Consider the following 12074-nt stretch of genomic DNA (forward strand, 5'->3'; position numbering starts at 1 on the left):
TAAGAGGTTTTGTTGATGTTTGTTTAAGCAATTTTCTCTAGCAATTTTAACAGAAGAAGTCATAAGGATTTGCCTTTTCATATGCACAGGAGGACTACATCACATTGTATTATTCAGCATTGATAGTAGTTGAAAAAGCACTGACTTGCTTTTTTATTTAGGGGAAATAAGATCTTTAAGATCAGATTTTTAGATTTGGAGTTATATTTGCTTAATTTTTGCTCACTTTTCTGGAAAGTGTTAACACTACAACAGACACTCTACTGCCTTAACAGTAAAAAGTAAGTATTTCAACATTAACCATCTTCTTTGCCCTGTTTTGCCCTAATTGTTACTTGTTAATTTGATATAAAAATTAACAATTTCAGGAAAGGATGGTGTTTATTGCTAGCTCTCCCAGTCCTAGACAGAGGACAGAGGACAGAGGACACATCCTGTCCCATAAAACAGCGCAGAACAACCTAGCTACTGTTCCTCCTCCTCCTCCTCATCCTCCTCCTCCTACTACTACTACTGATATCTGTTACTGTGGATAGATAAGCGGGTTCAAAATAAACTGATTTGGAAAACTCCACATAAATAAATAATATATAAATAAATAACACACTTTATTATACAATTTATCATATATATATAGCTATATGATAAAAAAAAGTATATGTAAGAATATAAATTAATTAAATGAAATATTTATGCTAATAACATAATTGTAGTAGTGGTAATAGACAATCATTTAAAATAAAAAGTAAACGTACTTTTTAAAATGTCTGTAACATATACAATCAAATAAAAACTTTCTAATAAAATGTACAAATAAAACATGCATTTCTAATATTTCACTAATATTACTTGCAAAATATACAAATATTTTGATATAAAAATGTGTGTAAATATAAAATACGCAATATATATAAAATTTAAAAAGAAAAATAATATTTAAAACAATTACACATTACACATTTTTACAAAGTGATTTCAGATCACAAAATACAAAGTGGGTGAAAAGCTGAATAGAAAAGATTTTGGGGGAAGTTTGTCTTTTTGACAATGGCTTTCTTAAACCGGTATCGAGATCCTTTCCTTCTTGGTATCGGATTGAACGAAAATCCGGGGTATCGCTCCTTTCTTTTATGTCCAATGCCAACTACGACTGGCTCCGTTTCCAATCAATCACGTTCAAAACAGAGTTTTGTCCAATCACGAGTCCGCTGGCACAACCTCGTCCTGTCAGTACACTCGCGCTGATTGGTTGAACGTGTAAGTGGGCGGGACCAGCGCGTCCAGCTTTAACAGCGGCGACACCCGATTCTCCAGCGCGGGGAGAAGGAAGCGGTGAGTAGTGTGCTGGTGGTTTGACCTTCTGGCGGGCGATGCTAGTGTTAATTCGGGGGTTGTTGGTGTTTTAACGGTGTTTCAGGACGAGCTTATTTGGTTGTAAACATGTATTGTGTAAATATAAGCGTAACCTGTTAATGCTCCTGGTAATTGGCTCGCTAATCTCGAGAAGTTTCGCTGAGCTGCCCAACCCGAGTAGCCGTTAGCTGTAGCATAGCTTGTTTTCGGTCGCTGGCAGGATTGCGGTTAATTGTAGCTAGTAGAAAGCTAGATAGCTAATAGTTAATTAATTCAGGAGGCTTATTTTTCCTCTGTATGTGAAGAATAATGGTCAAAGCAGCTCCGGTTTAAAGTAAACACGTTTGGCTAACTTTCCGAGTGTTTTGTGGCCTGTAGTCCCGCTGATGGTCGTTAACTGCCGCCGTCGCCGGTTCAGCGCTTTTCGTCGTTCATCCCCATCAGCGACCAGTTGAGCTAAGCTAAGGCGCAGGGGTTGATTTAACGGTCTCTCTGACTAGATATAGCTAGTGGCTAATAGAGTAGATGTCTGGGATTTTAAACGAAACGTTTTCTAATGTACACGATCCGTCTAAGCGGCACAGGACCCGGGATGTTGTGCATTAGCTAGTGCTAGCAGTCGAGCGTTAGCCAGCTCGATCAGCGAGCCAGACTGCAGCCCCCCAGTGTGTCTCAGTTTACTACTAGAGCCCAGTGAAGTCTGCTGTATGTAGCCTGCACTGGGGCTTTTCCTATTTCTGAAGAAAACTGCTTAACTACACAAGCTGCAAGTTACAGTAACGCCGTTATCCTGTACCTAGATGGTTAGATAAGAGTCGCTCTAACAGGAAGTGCAACCAGTAGGCACCTCCAAATGGTTTCACTTTAACATGAAGCCTTTTAAAGAGTGTCTCCAAACTTTGTTTCCTCCTCTAACCACCCCTTTGCATTCTGTACAGTGTGTTTCAGACCTGGTTTCCTTTTACGCCAACAATGGTGAAGATCTTCGTTGGGAACCTGCCATCACAGGCTCAGGCTGATGAGATCCAGGCGCTGTTTTCTCAGTATGGGACGGTCACAGAATGCGCCATCATCAAAAACTTTGCTTTCGTCCACATGGGCGATCGCAAGAGTGCCACAAAGGCTATCCGGAGTCTTCATTTGTACAAGCTGCACGGTACGCCCATAAATGTTGAGGCGAGCCGTGGCAAGAACCAGGGCCCAGTGAAGCTGCATGTGGCGAATGTAGAGAAGGGTGCAGAGGAAGAGCTCAGGGCCTTGTTTGAAGAATATGGTACAGTGACAGAATGTGCCATTATCAAAAACTTTGCATTTATACACATGAGCAACTCTGATGAGGCCATGGATGCAATGAAGGGCTTGGACAACTCTGACTTTCAAGGTATAAGATTCCCCAGTCTTGAATTTGAGTTAAAACATTTTAAAGACTGATTTATATGCCTGAACTGGCCTTAAAAAAACTGTTGTGCAGAAGGCTAGAGAACATGTCTGTATTAAGATGTTCTTATTTGATTTATTTTTAGGCAAAAGGATTCACGTCCAGATCTCCAAGAGCAGACCACGAGGAGAGGATGATGGTTATGGCCCCCCAGAGAGTGGGGGCTATTGGCCACCCCGTTTTCATGGCGAACATCCTGAGCCAGGTCCTCCTGGCTACCCTAGAGGCCGCTTTGGTCATCCTGCAGGGTCCCATGGTTACCCCCCTGCCCCTCCACCACCACCTCCTCCCCCTCCACCTAGACGCCCACCTTATCCAGAGCGCAGCTATCCTTCATACGATCGTGAACGGGATGGTAACGGGGTGGTGGATTATTATGAAAAGTATCGCGCTCGCCCTTACAGCCTTGCCTCCTATGAGGATCGCAGAATGGCCTCTATACCCCCGCCCCCTCCACCCCCTTCATCTGGCATCATGAGGGAGCGCATGGGCGCTTCCAGTCATGACCCTTATGAGCGACGTCCTATCCCTCCCCTACCGTCTCCATATTATGCCCGCGATCGTAGTCCCATTGCAAGGGCTCCACCAGCCCCCGCAGCGCCGGCGGGAAATGGCTATTCATACGAGCGCTCACGTCTCTCCCCTCTTTCCATGTCCCGGACCCCAATGTACAACACGCCTCGTTCCAGGGACCCCTACTCTGACAGGGCGCCTCCACCGCCACCTGCGCGCTTTTCATACTAAAGTGAATGTCTGCACTTGTGTACCCAAGGTGAGGATAGGCTCTTTAAATGGCAGTATAAAGGCGTTTTCCTAAAACACGACCCAGTGTTCCAGAACGGTCTCTGTGCCATGTCCGCCAGTGCATAAAGTGAAGGGAATGCGTAGTTTGCACCGATATCGTCTACTGTGACAGTAAAACCTGCCAAAACGCAGTGACCATGTAGACTAGCTAATATGCACACAGGCGACCTAACTTTGCGTAACTATGTAATAAGGTATGTAGTTATGATGCTGCACTCGGACAGCTCTGCTTCGCTCTTGACTCATGTGGTTTGCTCTCTTTTCAGGTGTAAATTATTCGACAAGATCGTCGTTGTCGTCTCCAGGTGCACACGGCGCGATACCCCCCTCGTCTGACGGAACGCGTTTCGTTTGCCTGCGCCTCACATATTGGAAGAGTTCTTTTGCGGACTTCACACTTTAAACTCAAACGCTTTTACTCGCCTCGATTTAGTCCCTTTTGCTTAAACTGTAACCCTTTGCCTAAATCTCTGTTCTGCTTGTTTTTACTATGTAGACTTCAGCAGGTGATTGAGCGTAAAGCAGACAGGCTAAACGTTTTAGATTATGTTCAACTATAATTACAGCTGTTGCTGTTTCTCAGTGTGGCAGTTCCACGGTCAGCAGTCAAAATTTATGTACGTTAATCTGGTATTTCTGTTAAGTCAAAACACTTTCTTTAATTTGGAGCCTGAATTTGAATCTTTTGTAACCTGGTTAAACTCTGTAACTGCCTCCAGGATTTGTTCAGATGAACATACTGCTTGGAATAGAAGTAATGGGTACACACGTGCGCCTTGCGGTTTAAAATAATTTAATCAGCAATAAAAACGGCAATTGGTATGAGTTTACATCAGTTTTTTCTTTAGATTGAAATTCAGTTGCAGACTGGCAGTCCCTCGCATACTATGTTTTCTTTATTTTGTTTTTAATAAAAAATCTGTCACATGCGTCGATCTGTTTGTTTTATTTTTAAGCGTTGGGAGAGATTATGAAGATGCACATTAAATGTGACTGGAAAAGAGGACAAACTCGTCACACGATCGGTTAAGATTTGGAAGGAAAGAACCGTTTTTAAATGCTTTAACTAAATCTTAATGCATCATATTAGAGCGTAAATCGCATAACCTGCGACGACCTTTTATATAAAATAAAAAGCGTCTTGTTCGGTATTGCATAATGGCGTATTTCTTTTCCCCCTTCAAACTCAAAGCCACGCATTTCTCCATGTCTCAGCAACCATTTTTTTATGTTTCCTGTTGGTCTTGCTTGAGTTGTCACCTCCCCTTTTTATTTAATTTTTATTTTTATTTTATTTTATTATTTTTTTTAATTGGCCAAATGAAAAACTGGTCACAATCAGCCCCTCTTCACTTAGTTTTGAGGGTTGGAAAGGTTGGATGAGCAGCTCAGGTAAGTTGGTTATGGAATTCATAACCTTGCATGCCTTTAACAAATTGGATGCAAGTAATCAAAGATGTGAGGTTACAGGTAATCACTTATTTCAGTGGGTGTTAATGAATTTCTAATGTTGTAGTACAAAGATCAGACTGGTTGCTGGTTTCTTTTATTATTATTATTATTTGAAGTATGATCTTGGGTAGTTACTTAGTTTGAACTGTGTAAGTTTCCAATGTTAGTACATGGCTGCACAGTAGTGCCGGCAAGAGTTTTAATGTGTAGGTCAAAGCATCAGGTGTGTGTATGTTATTTTATTATTATTTTTTTAATATACAGAACAGGTGAATACATATAAGCTATTTTGAAAGGGAATAAATCTAAGTTTTAGAAAGGTTTCCAGTTGTGGTATTTTACAATAAAACTTTTTATTATTAAATTATTGGTGTGGTTGTTTATTTTGTTATTTTTGACTTATTGACCTCTTGCTCTTGTGAATTAGGCCAATGGTGGTGGTGTTTTGGCACTACTTAAGAGGCAACACCACAAGGTGTTTACAAAATTGAAAGCCAAATTTTATTTAACTAATTAAAAAGGCGTTTAAGTAACTATACTAATGTCACGTAAGTTAAAAGCAATAAACTAAATGAAATGAGTAAAAACATTAAAATAATTTATTAGATTTTTTTATAGTAAATAAAACGTAGCTAAATGGGGAGACTGCAGCCCCACAGAAAGAAGGTAATCAGCTCTGAAATAATGGCTTAACTACATATTATATAAATAAACGTATATAGAACATTTTGTTTTTATTTTTAACCCTGTAAAATGAATTAAATAACTAGATAAAGGTAATTTCTGAGTAATTTAAGATACCGGAAGCGATGTGTGTGTTTTTCTAGCGACGCCATTTCGTGCTTCCATTCATTTCCTCCGGCGGCCGCTGTCGTGTTGGTTTGTACGGTAAGAGCCTTCAAACACAAACTTTACTTTCACACAAACTGAAGTTTAATTTGCTCTTTAGGTCAGACAGTGGCGTGTTTCCTGTCCCCGCTCGGTTTTATCCCGGGTTCTGCGGTGTTTCCCCGTGTTGTGGACGGTTGACGCGGCTGGCCGCTGGCCGCTGCTCCGCGTTCACGAGGCCGAAGTTTCTCGTTCGAATTCTCCAGTCCACCTTAACCGTCGCGGCCGTTACAGCCCCGCGCGAGCCGCGCGCGAGCCCCGCCAGTATCACCGCCTCGCTTTTTTTTTAAGGTGGACTGGGGAAATCAGGTGAGGTAGTTTAATCACTTCTCCGAGCTGTTTCACAGACGGGTGCCGAGGCCTGCAGGCCTTCAGCTGCACGCGTTCCTGACGTGTTTCTGTCCGTAGTTGGACGAGCTTACATAACCCAGTCCTCCGGTGTCTCCGCAGGACTGAAACTTTTGAGCGTAAACAAAAGTGCTGTGCAATCGACCGACGAGGCGCGGAGTTCACCAGCCAAACACCTCCAACAACGTTACGAGCTAATAGCACGCCTATCCTCACTGACAGCACTCTTTACAACCAGCACGGTTGTGCATTTAGCTGGTTAGTGCTCGAGCCTGGTGCACGAGCCCTGGTGCACGAGCCTGGGCGTCCCGGGTCAGAATACACGCAGTTCTTGAGAAGTGCGGGCTCTCTTCATACGGCGCCCTTCTGCACCTTTAACACACAGCTATGGCTGAACTTAACGCACGTGAAGCCTGAAATGTGCACTTAGACACGTTAATTATGCATTTGTTCATTTTATTTTTGGATTTAGAAACTGTACATTTTGCAGATAAAAGCCATATTCAGTTTTTTTTTTTTTCTGTAGGGAATTTGGTAATATATTAAATTTAAAAATGGACAGGTAATTTCACTGGGGTGCCTAAACTTTTGCATAAGTTTGCAGCTTCACAGCTAGGAGTGCAATCTGCATTCTGCGGCCTTCAGTTTTAGTGTAGTTTATACACAGCATCTTTACTGCTTCATAGATTGGACTCGCTCCAGCTTTATTCATTTTATTTTAGGTCAAAAAGATGAGAAGAATAGTGCATAATGTACCTTAATTCCAGTACTGGTAGATGCTGGATGTAAGAAGAGATTTTTGCGGCAATGCCTCACCAAAGCAATATGAGGTTAGGCTACATTACCCACCTTCATATTTCATATATTACACACTCACACACAAAGAGAGGACACTTAATATTACTTAATGCACAGCAAGTGAAAATCTCTTAGTCGTTTGACCTTACTAGAAGATCAGTCTTATGCTATGTTCACATTACCAGGCTGAAGTGACTCAAATCCGATTCTTTGCATTAATGTGAAACGGAGCTGATTTTTTTTCAGCTGTGTGGATTTGTCAGATTTGAGTCACTTTCATATGTGGATCTAGGTCATGTACATATCCGATACGTGGGCCTACTACTTGGAAGGTAAACGGTCAGATCGGAGAGGGGTGCGCCTCTTTGCTTGTGCATGTGCGCTTAATGCTGACGTAATCAGCCAGCACCGGCTGGTGACGGAGGTGACGCGCATCCATGTGCATGTGTGCAGTTTCAGGGACAGATACAGGTGTAGATACAAATACAGAATGTAAACCGTCAAGATGGCCAAATCGGAACTGATTTATGAGGCTTGCAATGTGAACGTAGCATTATCTACTACCTTAACTGGTGTGATCAGGTTCATTAGACAGCCAAGACCATATCGCCAGAAGAAACGTGTATAATGTGCCTTTTAAAACTATACTCTCTACCCAGGAGCGAAAAAATCTCGGCGGTAAAGATGGTTAAGATCTTTGTTGGCAACCTTTCTTCAAATACAACTAAGGAAGACCTGCACAGTCTTTTCTTGCCATATGGCAAGATCAACGAGTGTGATGTCCTGCGAAATTTTGGCTTTGTGCACATGGATGACAAGGAGGCAGCGGCGGAGGCTGTTCGTAAACTCCACCATCATGTGCTGAACGGGCAGGCCATTAATGTGGAGCTGAGTCGAGGGAAGCCCAAGGGAACGACCAAGCTGCATGTAAGCAACATCAGCAGTGACTGCACTAATCAGGAGCTGCGGGAGAAGTTCGAAGAGTTTGGCCCTGTGGTTGAGTGCGACATTGTGAAGGACTATGCCTTCGTACACATGGAGAGAAGGGAGGATGCGATGGAGTCCATCAGTGCGCTGGACAACTCTACCTTTCAAGGTGAAATCTCACAGGCAGCGAAGAAAGACAAGTGCTATCAGGAGTTTAAAGTTTGTGTTCAGTAATATTAGCTTAAGCAGTAATTTAAGTTTCCCCTTTACCTAAGGGGAAGCCGTAGTTCCTACGTAGTCATCGGTGTTCTGTGTTATGATTTTGCTAAATTCATGTAAGATTTTCGGTACGTGAATTACATTTCTACAGTTTAATTCTGTCAGAGACGGTTCCACTTGCGCAGTTTTGGCTGTCTTGCTTTGTTCTTGCTCTTAATTGCGACAGCGTGAGAGAAAGGTTTTACACTGTTTTGCGTGTCTTTTCTTCCTCTCATAAGGCAAGGTGATAAACGTGCAACTGTCCACCAGTCGCCTCCGCACCGTGCCCGGCATGGGAGACATAACCGGCTGTTACGTCTGCGGGGAATCCGGTCATTGGTCCAAAGACTGCAGGCGTGGTCAGAACGGTAGCTATGGGGGTGGCCCCATGGGAGGATTCCACGGTGGCAGGGGGTTCTCTGGCGGAGAAGGTCCTGGTTATAGCCACGGAGGCCCAGAAATGTTTCCTGCTAGGAGCTATCCGGCAGGAATGGCCTCTATTCCAGCAGTGAGCCACCAGCCCAGCTATGGGATTTCACGCGACTATGGTCCTGATGTCCGGGATAGGTACCTCAGCAAGCCAGTGAGCGCCTACGCGGAGAGGCCCTCCGCATACGAGCGTGACCGCTACAGTGCCGTTGATTACTATGAGAAGTACCGCACTCAGTCCACTGCCTCTAGCTATTTCGAGGACAGACGCTTCGCCATTCCCCCTCCTCCCCCTCCCTCTTCTTCCTCTCTCTCAAGGATGCGGTTGGCTCCTTCCAGCCTTGACCCCTATGACCGCCGCACGCTGCCGCCGCCGCCCATGCCATCTACAGCCTCATCGTACTACTCGCGGGACCGTAGCCCAATCAGAAGAGTCGGCGCTGGCTCTGATGGCTACTCGTATGAGCGCTCGCGTCTTTCCCCGGTTTCGAGGAGCAGCTCGTATGCCGTGTTGCGGGCCAGGGAACCTTCCACCGAGCGACCGCGATACGCTTACTAAGCCACACACATGCCAAGGTGAGCGATTTGGGGCACATAATTCTCAGCGTGGTTTTAATTCTGATCCCGAGGATGTGAGATGAACACCCTGTAAGTTTTTAGAGCAGGGAAATTTAGCGAATCGCATCAAATGGCCAGTGATGTAAGAGGAAGTCGCTTCTCTTTGGTTCTGCTGGTAAGGCTGAGAAGTGTTTTGGGAGATGTCTCTTACATGTCTGTTGTTTGTTGTGTTTTTCCAGGTGTGCTGAAAAAGGATGTTTCCCTTGCGATCATTCCCTTCATCTTGCTTTGATCAAAAAAAAAAAAAAAGTTTGGAGATGCAGGACTGGATGTGAAAGATGGAGGACTGAGATTGCATGTGGTTCCTTTACCATTTATCAGTGCAAAGCTTATGTATGTTTAACCTGAGTTAAGAGTCAGTGTTCTGTCTTTTCTGCATTACACCACAAGCTTATATCATTTCTTACTGATTAGCTTTTGTTGGTACATCAAAATGTAGCCTGTGTTATGAGGCACAGTGTTAAGCAGGTTCATGTTGATTTAAGTCTTGCATGTTTGCTTTTCAGTTTGCAGAGACCTGCTTAAAGTTTTAGCTTTCACACATTGAGAAGTATAGTAAGTAAGTTTTTTTTCAGTTTAGCATTTGTTTGCTTCAACCCTCATGTGATCTACAGTTCAGTTAATTTTAGGGTTTCTTCTTTTTTTGGTCAGGTTTGCAGTCCAGATGCACTGTTTATTTTTATTATTATTTGGTTTCTTGATTTGTTTTTAGTAAGCATTACATGTCTTGTGAGGACAATCTGCTTCATCTGCAATTATGAGGTAATAGGGTGACTTTATTCTTCATGTCTGTGTCTTTTCAAAAGCTTTATGATGGAAAAAATGAAATCTAAAATGAACATTCCTGTTACCTTACATCTGGTCCACATACCCCCCTGTTCACTGGCACATTTAATGATTTGCATTTCGTACTGCAGCATACCTTCTTACTTCTCACCTGCGAACAAAATGTTTGTTCATCTGCGTTAATGTGACTAATGGTACATTTTTAAGGGCAGTTGGACTAACCTGCTGTTTCGGAGCTTTTCACATAAACAGGCAAAATCTAGAGGCTCATCTGTAGACCCAAACTCGGACAAAAGTCATACCTTTTAAAAAGAGTCAAGGCAGAACGAGGTGTCATCAGTGCCAACTTTCTATGAGCTGGTGAGACTATTTAATAAGAATGTGATTTGATTTGATTTTTGAAGTCCGTGCTTACTTGTTCTGTAAACCAGTATTCAAGGACTTGCAGGAGGTCAAGCGACTGTTTGGGGACTGAAAGTTGATACATAGCTGTACATAAGCAATAGAAATGTAATGACCAATTATTACTCAGGGCTCAGATCACCTTTTGAGATCGGTGGTGTGGTGTAACTTCTTTATGGGTGCCTTGATAAGTATGGTGAAACTGTTTATAAATTTGATTTCCTTCAGAGGTAGTGTGTTTTATGATATCTTTTGTAATAAACCAAAATATTTTTGGGTGAAAACAGTTTCAGTTTCTGACCTGTTATTTTTCTCTGTGATAACCTGAGAATCAGTTGGGCTGTTGGATATTTATTTGAAGTTACTTTTGTTACTGATTAATTAAATCTTAGATTCTCATTCTTACAAAAGTATATATTAGTCATGAAGAAATTAGGACATGCTTTTTTGTTGTTTTTAAAACATATTTAACTATATGTACATTTCATCTTCATTTTATTAGTGTTGAAAGATTGAGATAATATAACTAACATTAGAAATGTCTTCAGTAGAAATGCTTGACAAGAAAAAGATTTCTTGTCAAGAAGAACATACATTTATCACTACTTAAATTGTCTAAAATAGATTCAGGTGCACAACATCAGCTGCACATGATCACAACAGTCTGGGAGAGGATTTGAGTCTGTTATTTAAACCTTAAACATTTAGGTTGTTCTTGGTTGTTGAGGTGAGGGACATCACCATGATGAGATCCAAATAACACTAAAGCCTTCAGAAGGGGAAAGGAGGAAGGTTGTAGATGCATATGAGCCTGAAAACGGGTTTAATAAGATCTCCAAACAATTAGAAGTCGCCCATTTCACTGTCTGCAAAATACTAGACCACATTTACAACAACCGCCAACATGACCAGGTCAGCCCGGCCTAGCAATTTCAGCCCAAGAGCAGATGTCAATAGGTCAGAGCAAATCTGAAGGTTGCCAGAGAGCAGCTAAACACAGGCCTGGACTTCTGGCACGACGTGCTCTGGACGGATGAATCTTGAGTCTTGCCCTAATGTATATATTTTGGGAGAGCTAAAGCCCCCTTCTTATAAACCTTCTGTGAAAAGCAAACTTGTGCTGTACTTTGACATGAATCAAAGTGGCTAGAGCTACCTGTACTACCTGTAGGTCCTGTGGTGTGCTGACACCTCAGGGTTGTTGGAGCCTTCATTACTTGATACCTCTTGCAGTCTGCTCTTGGAACTTTTGGGTAAAGGTGCACGTATTTGTCACCTTGTGGACTGTACAGTGAAATGTGTCCTCCACATTTAACCCATCTGGTAGTGAACACACACTCACACACACACACACACATGTGTTAGGGGCAGTGAGTACACACACACACCCAGAGCGGTGGGCAGCCAACTCCAGCGCCCGGGGAGCAGAGAGGGTAAAGGGCCTTGCTCAAGGGCCCAACAGTGGCAGCTTGCCGAGCTATATCCCGGCGCTCTAACCGCTGAGCCACCACTGCCCCCAAGGAAGGCCTGACCTGGATCTTCATGAAACTGAATTTAGAAGAACAGCTGCCAT

General features: G+C 42.9%; 2 protein-coding genes across 3 annotated transcripts; both read left to right on the plus strand.

Annotated features, from left to right (window-relative positions):
- Positions 1–1297: 1297 nt before the first annotated feature.
- Positions 1298–4008, plus strand: rbm4.3 (RNA binding motif protein 4.3). The gene is made up of 4 exons (XM_072687430.1): positions 1298–1332; positions 2292–2734; positions 2877–3563; positions 3862–4008. Exons 2-3 carry the CDS (start codon positions 2326–2328, stop codon positions 3533–3535), a joined length of 1068 nt encoding a protein of 355 aa, XP_072543531.1. The 5' UTR covers positions 1298–1332; positions 2292–2325; the 3' UTR covers positions 3536–3563; positions 3862–4008.
- Positions 4009–5878: 1870 nt separating this feature from the next.
- Positions 5879–10785, plus strand: rbm4.2 (RNA binding motif protein 4.2). 2 transcript variants are annotated; one of them, XM_072687435.1, is made up of 4 exons: positions 5879–5935; positions 7741–8177; positions 8506–9271; positions 9493–10785. In XM_072687435.1, the coding sequence occupies exons 2-3, from the start codon at positions 7766–7768 to the stop codon at positions 9252–9254; spliced, it is 1161 nt and encodes a 386-aa protein (XP_072543536.1). In that variant the 5' UTR covers positions 5879–5935; positions 7741–7765; the 3' UTR covers positions 9255–9271; positions 9493–10785. The 2 variants fall into 2 exon arrangements, with proteins under 2 accessions (XP_072543536.1, XP_072543533.1); XM_072687432.1 differs by lacking the exons at positions 5879–5935; positions 9493–10785 and having other exon boundaries at positions 5943–8177; positions 8506–9485.
- The last annotated feature ends 1289 nt before the right edge of the window (positions 10786–12074 follow it).

The sequence above is a fragment of the Salminus brasiliensis genome, chromosome 9, assembly GCF_030463535.1.
Source record: "Salminus brasiliensis chromosome 9, fSalBra1.hap2, whole genome shotgun sequence".
NCBI lineage: Eukaryota > Metazoa > Chordata > Actinopteri > Characiformes > Bryconidae > Salminus > Salminus brasiliensis.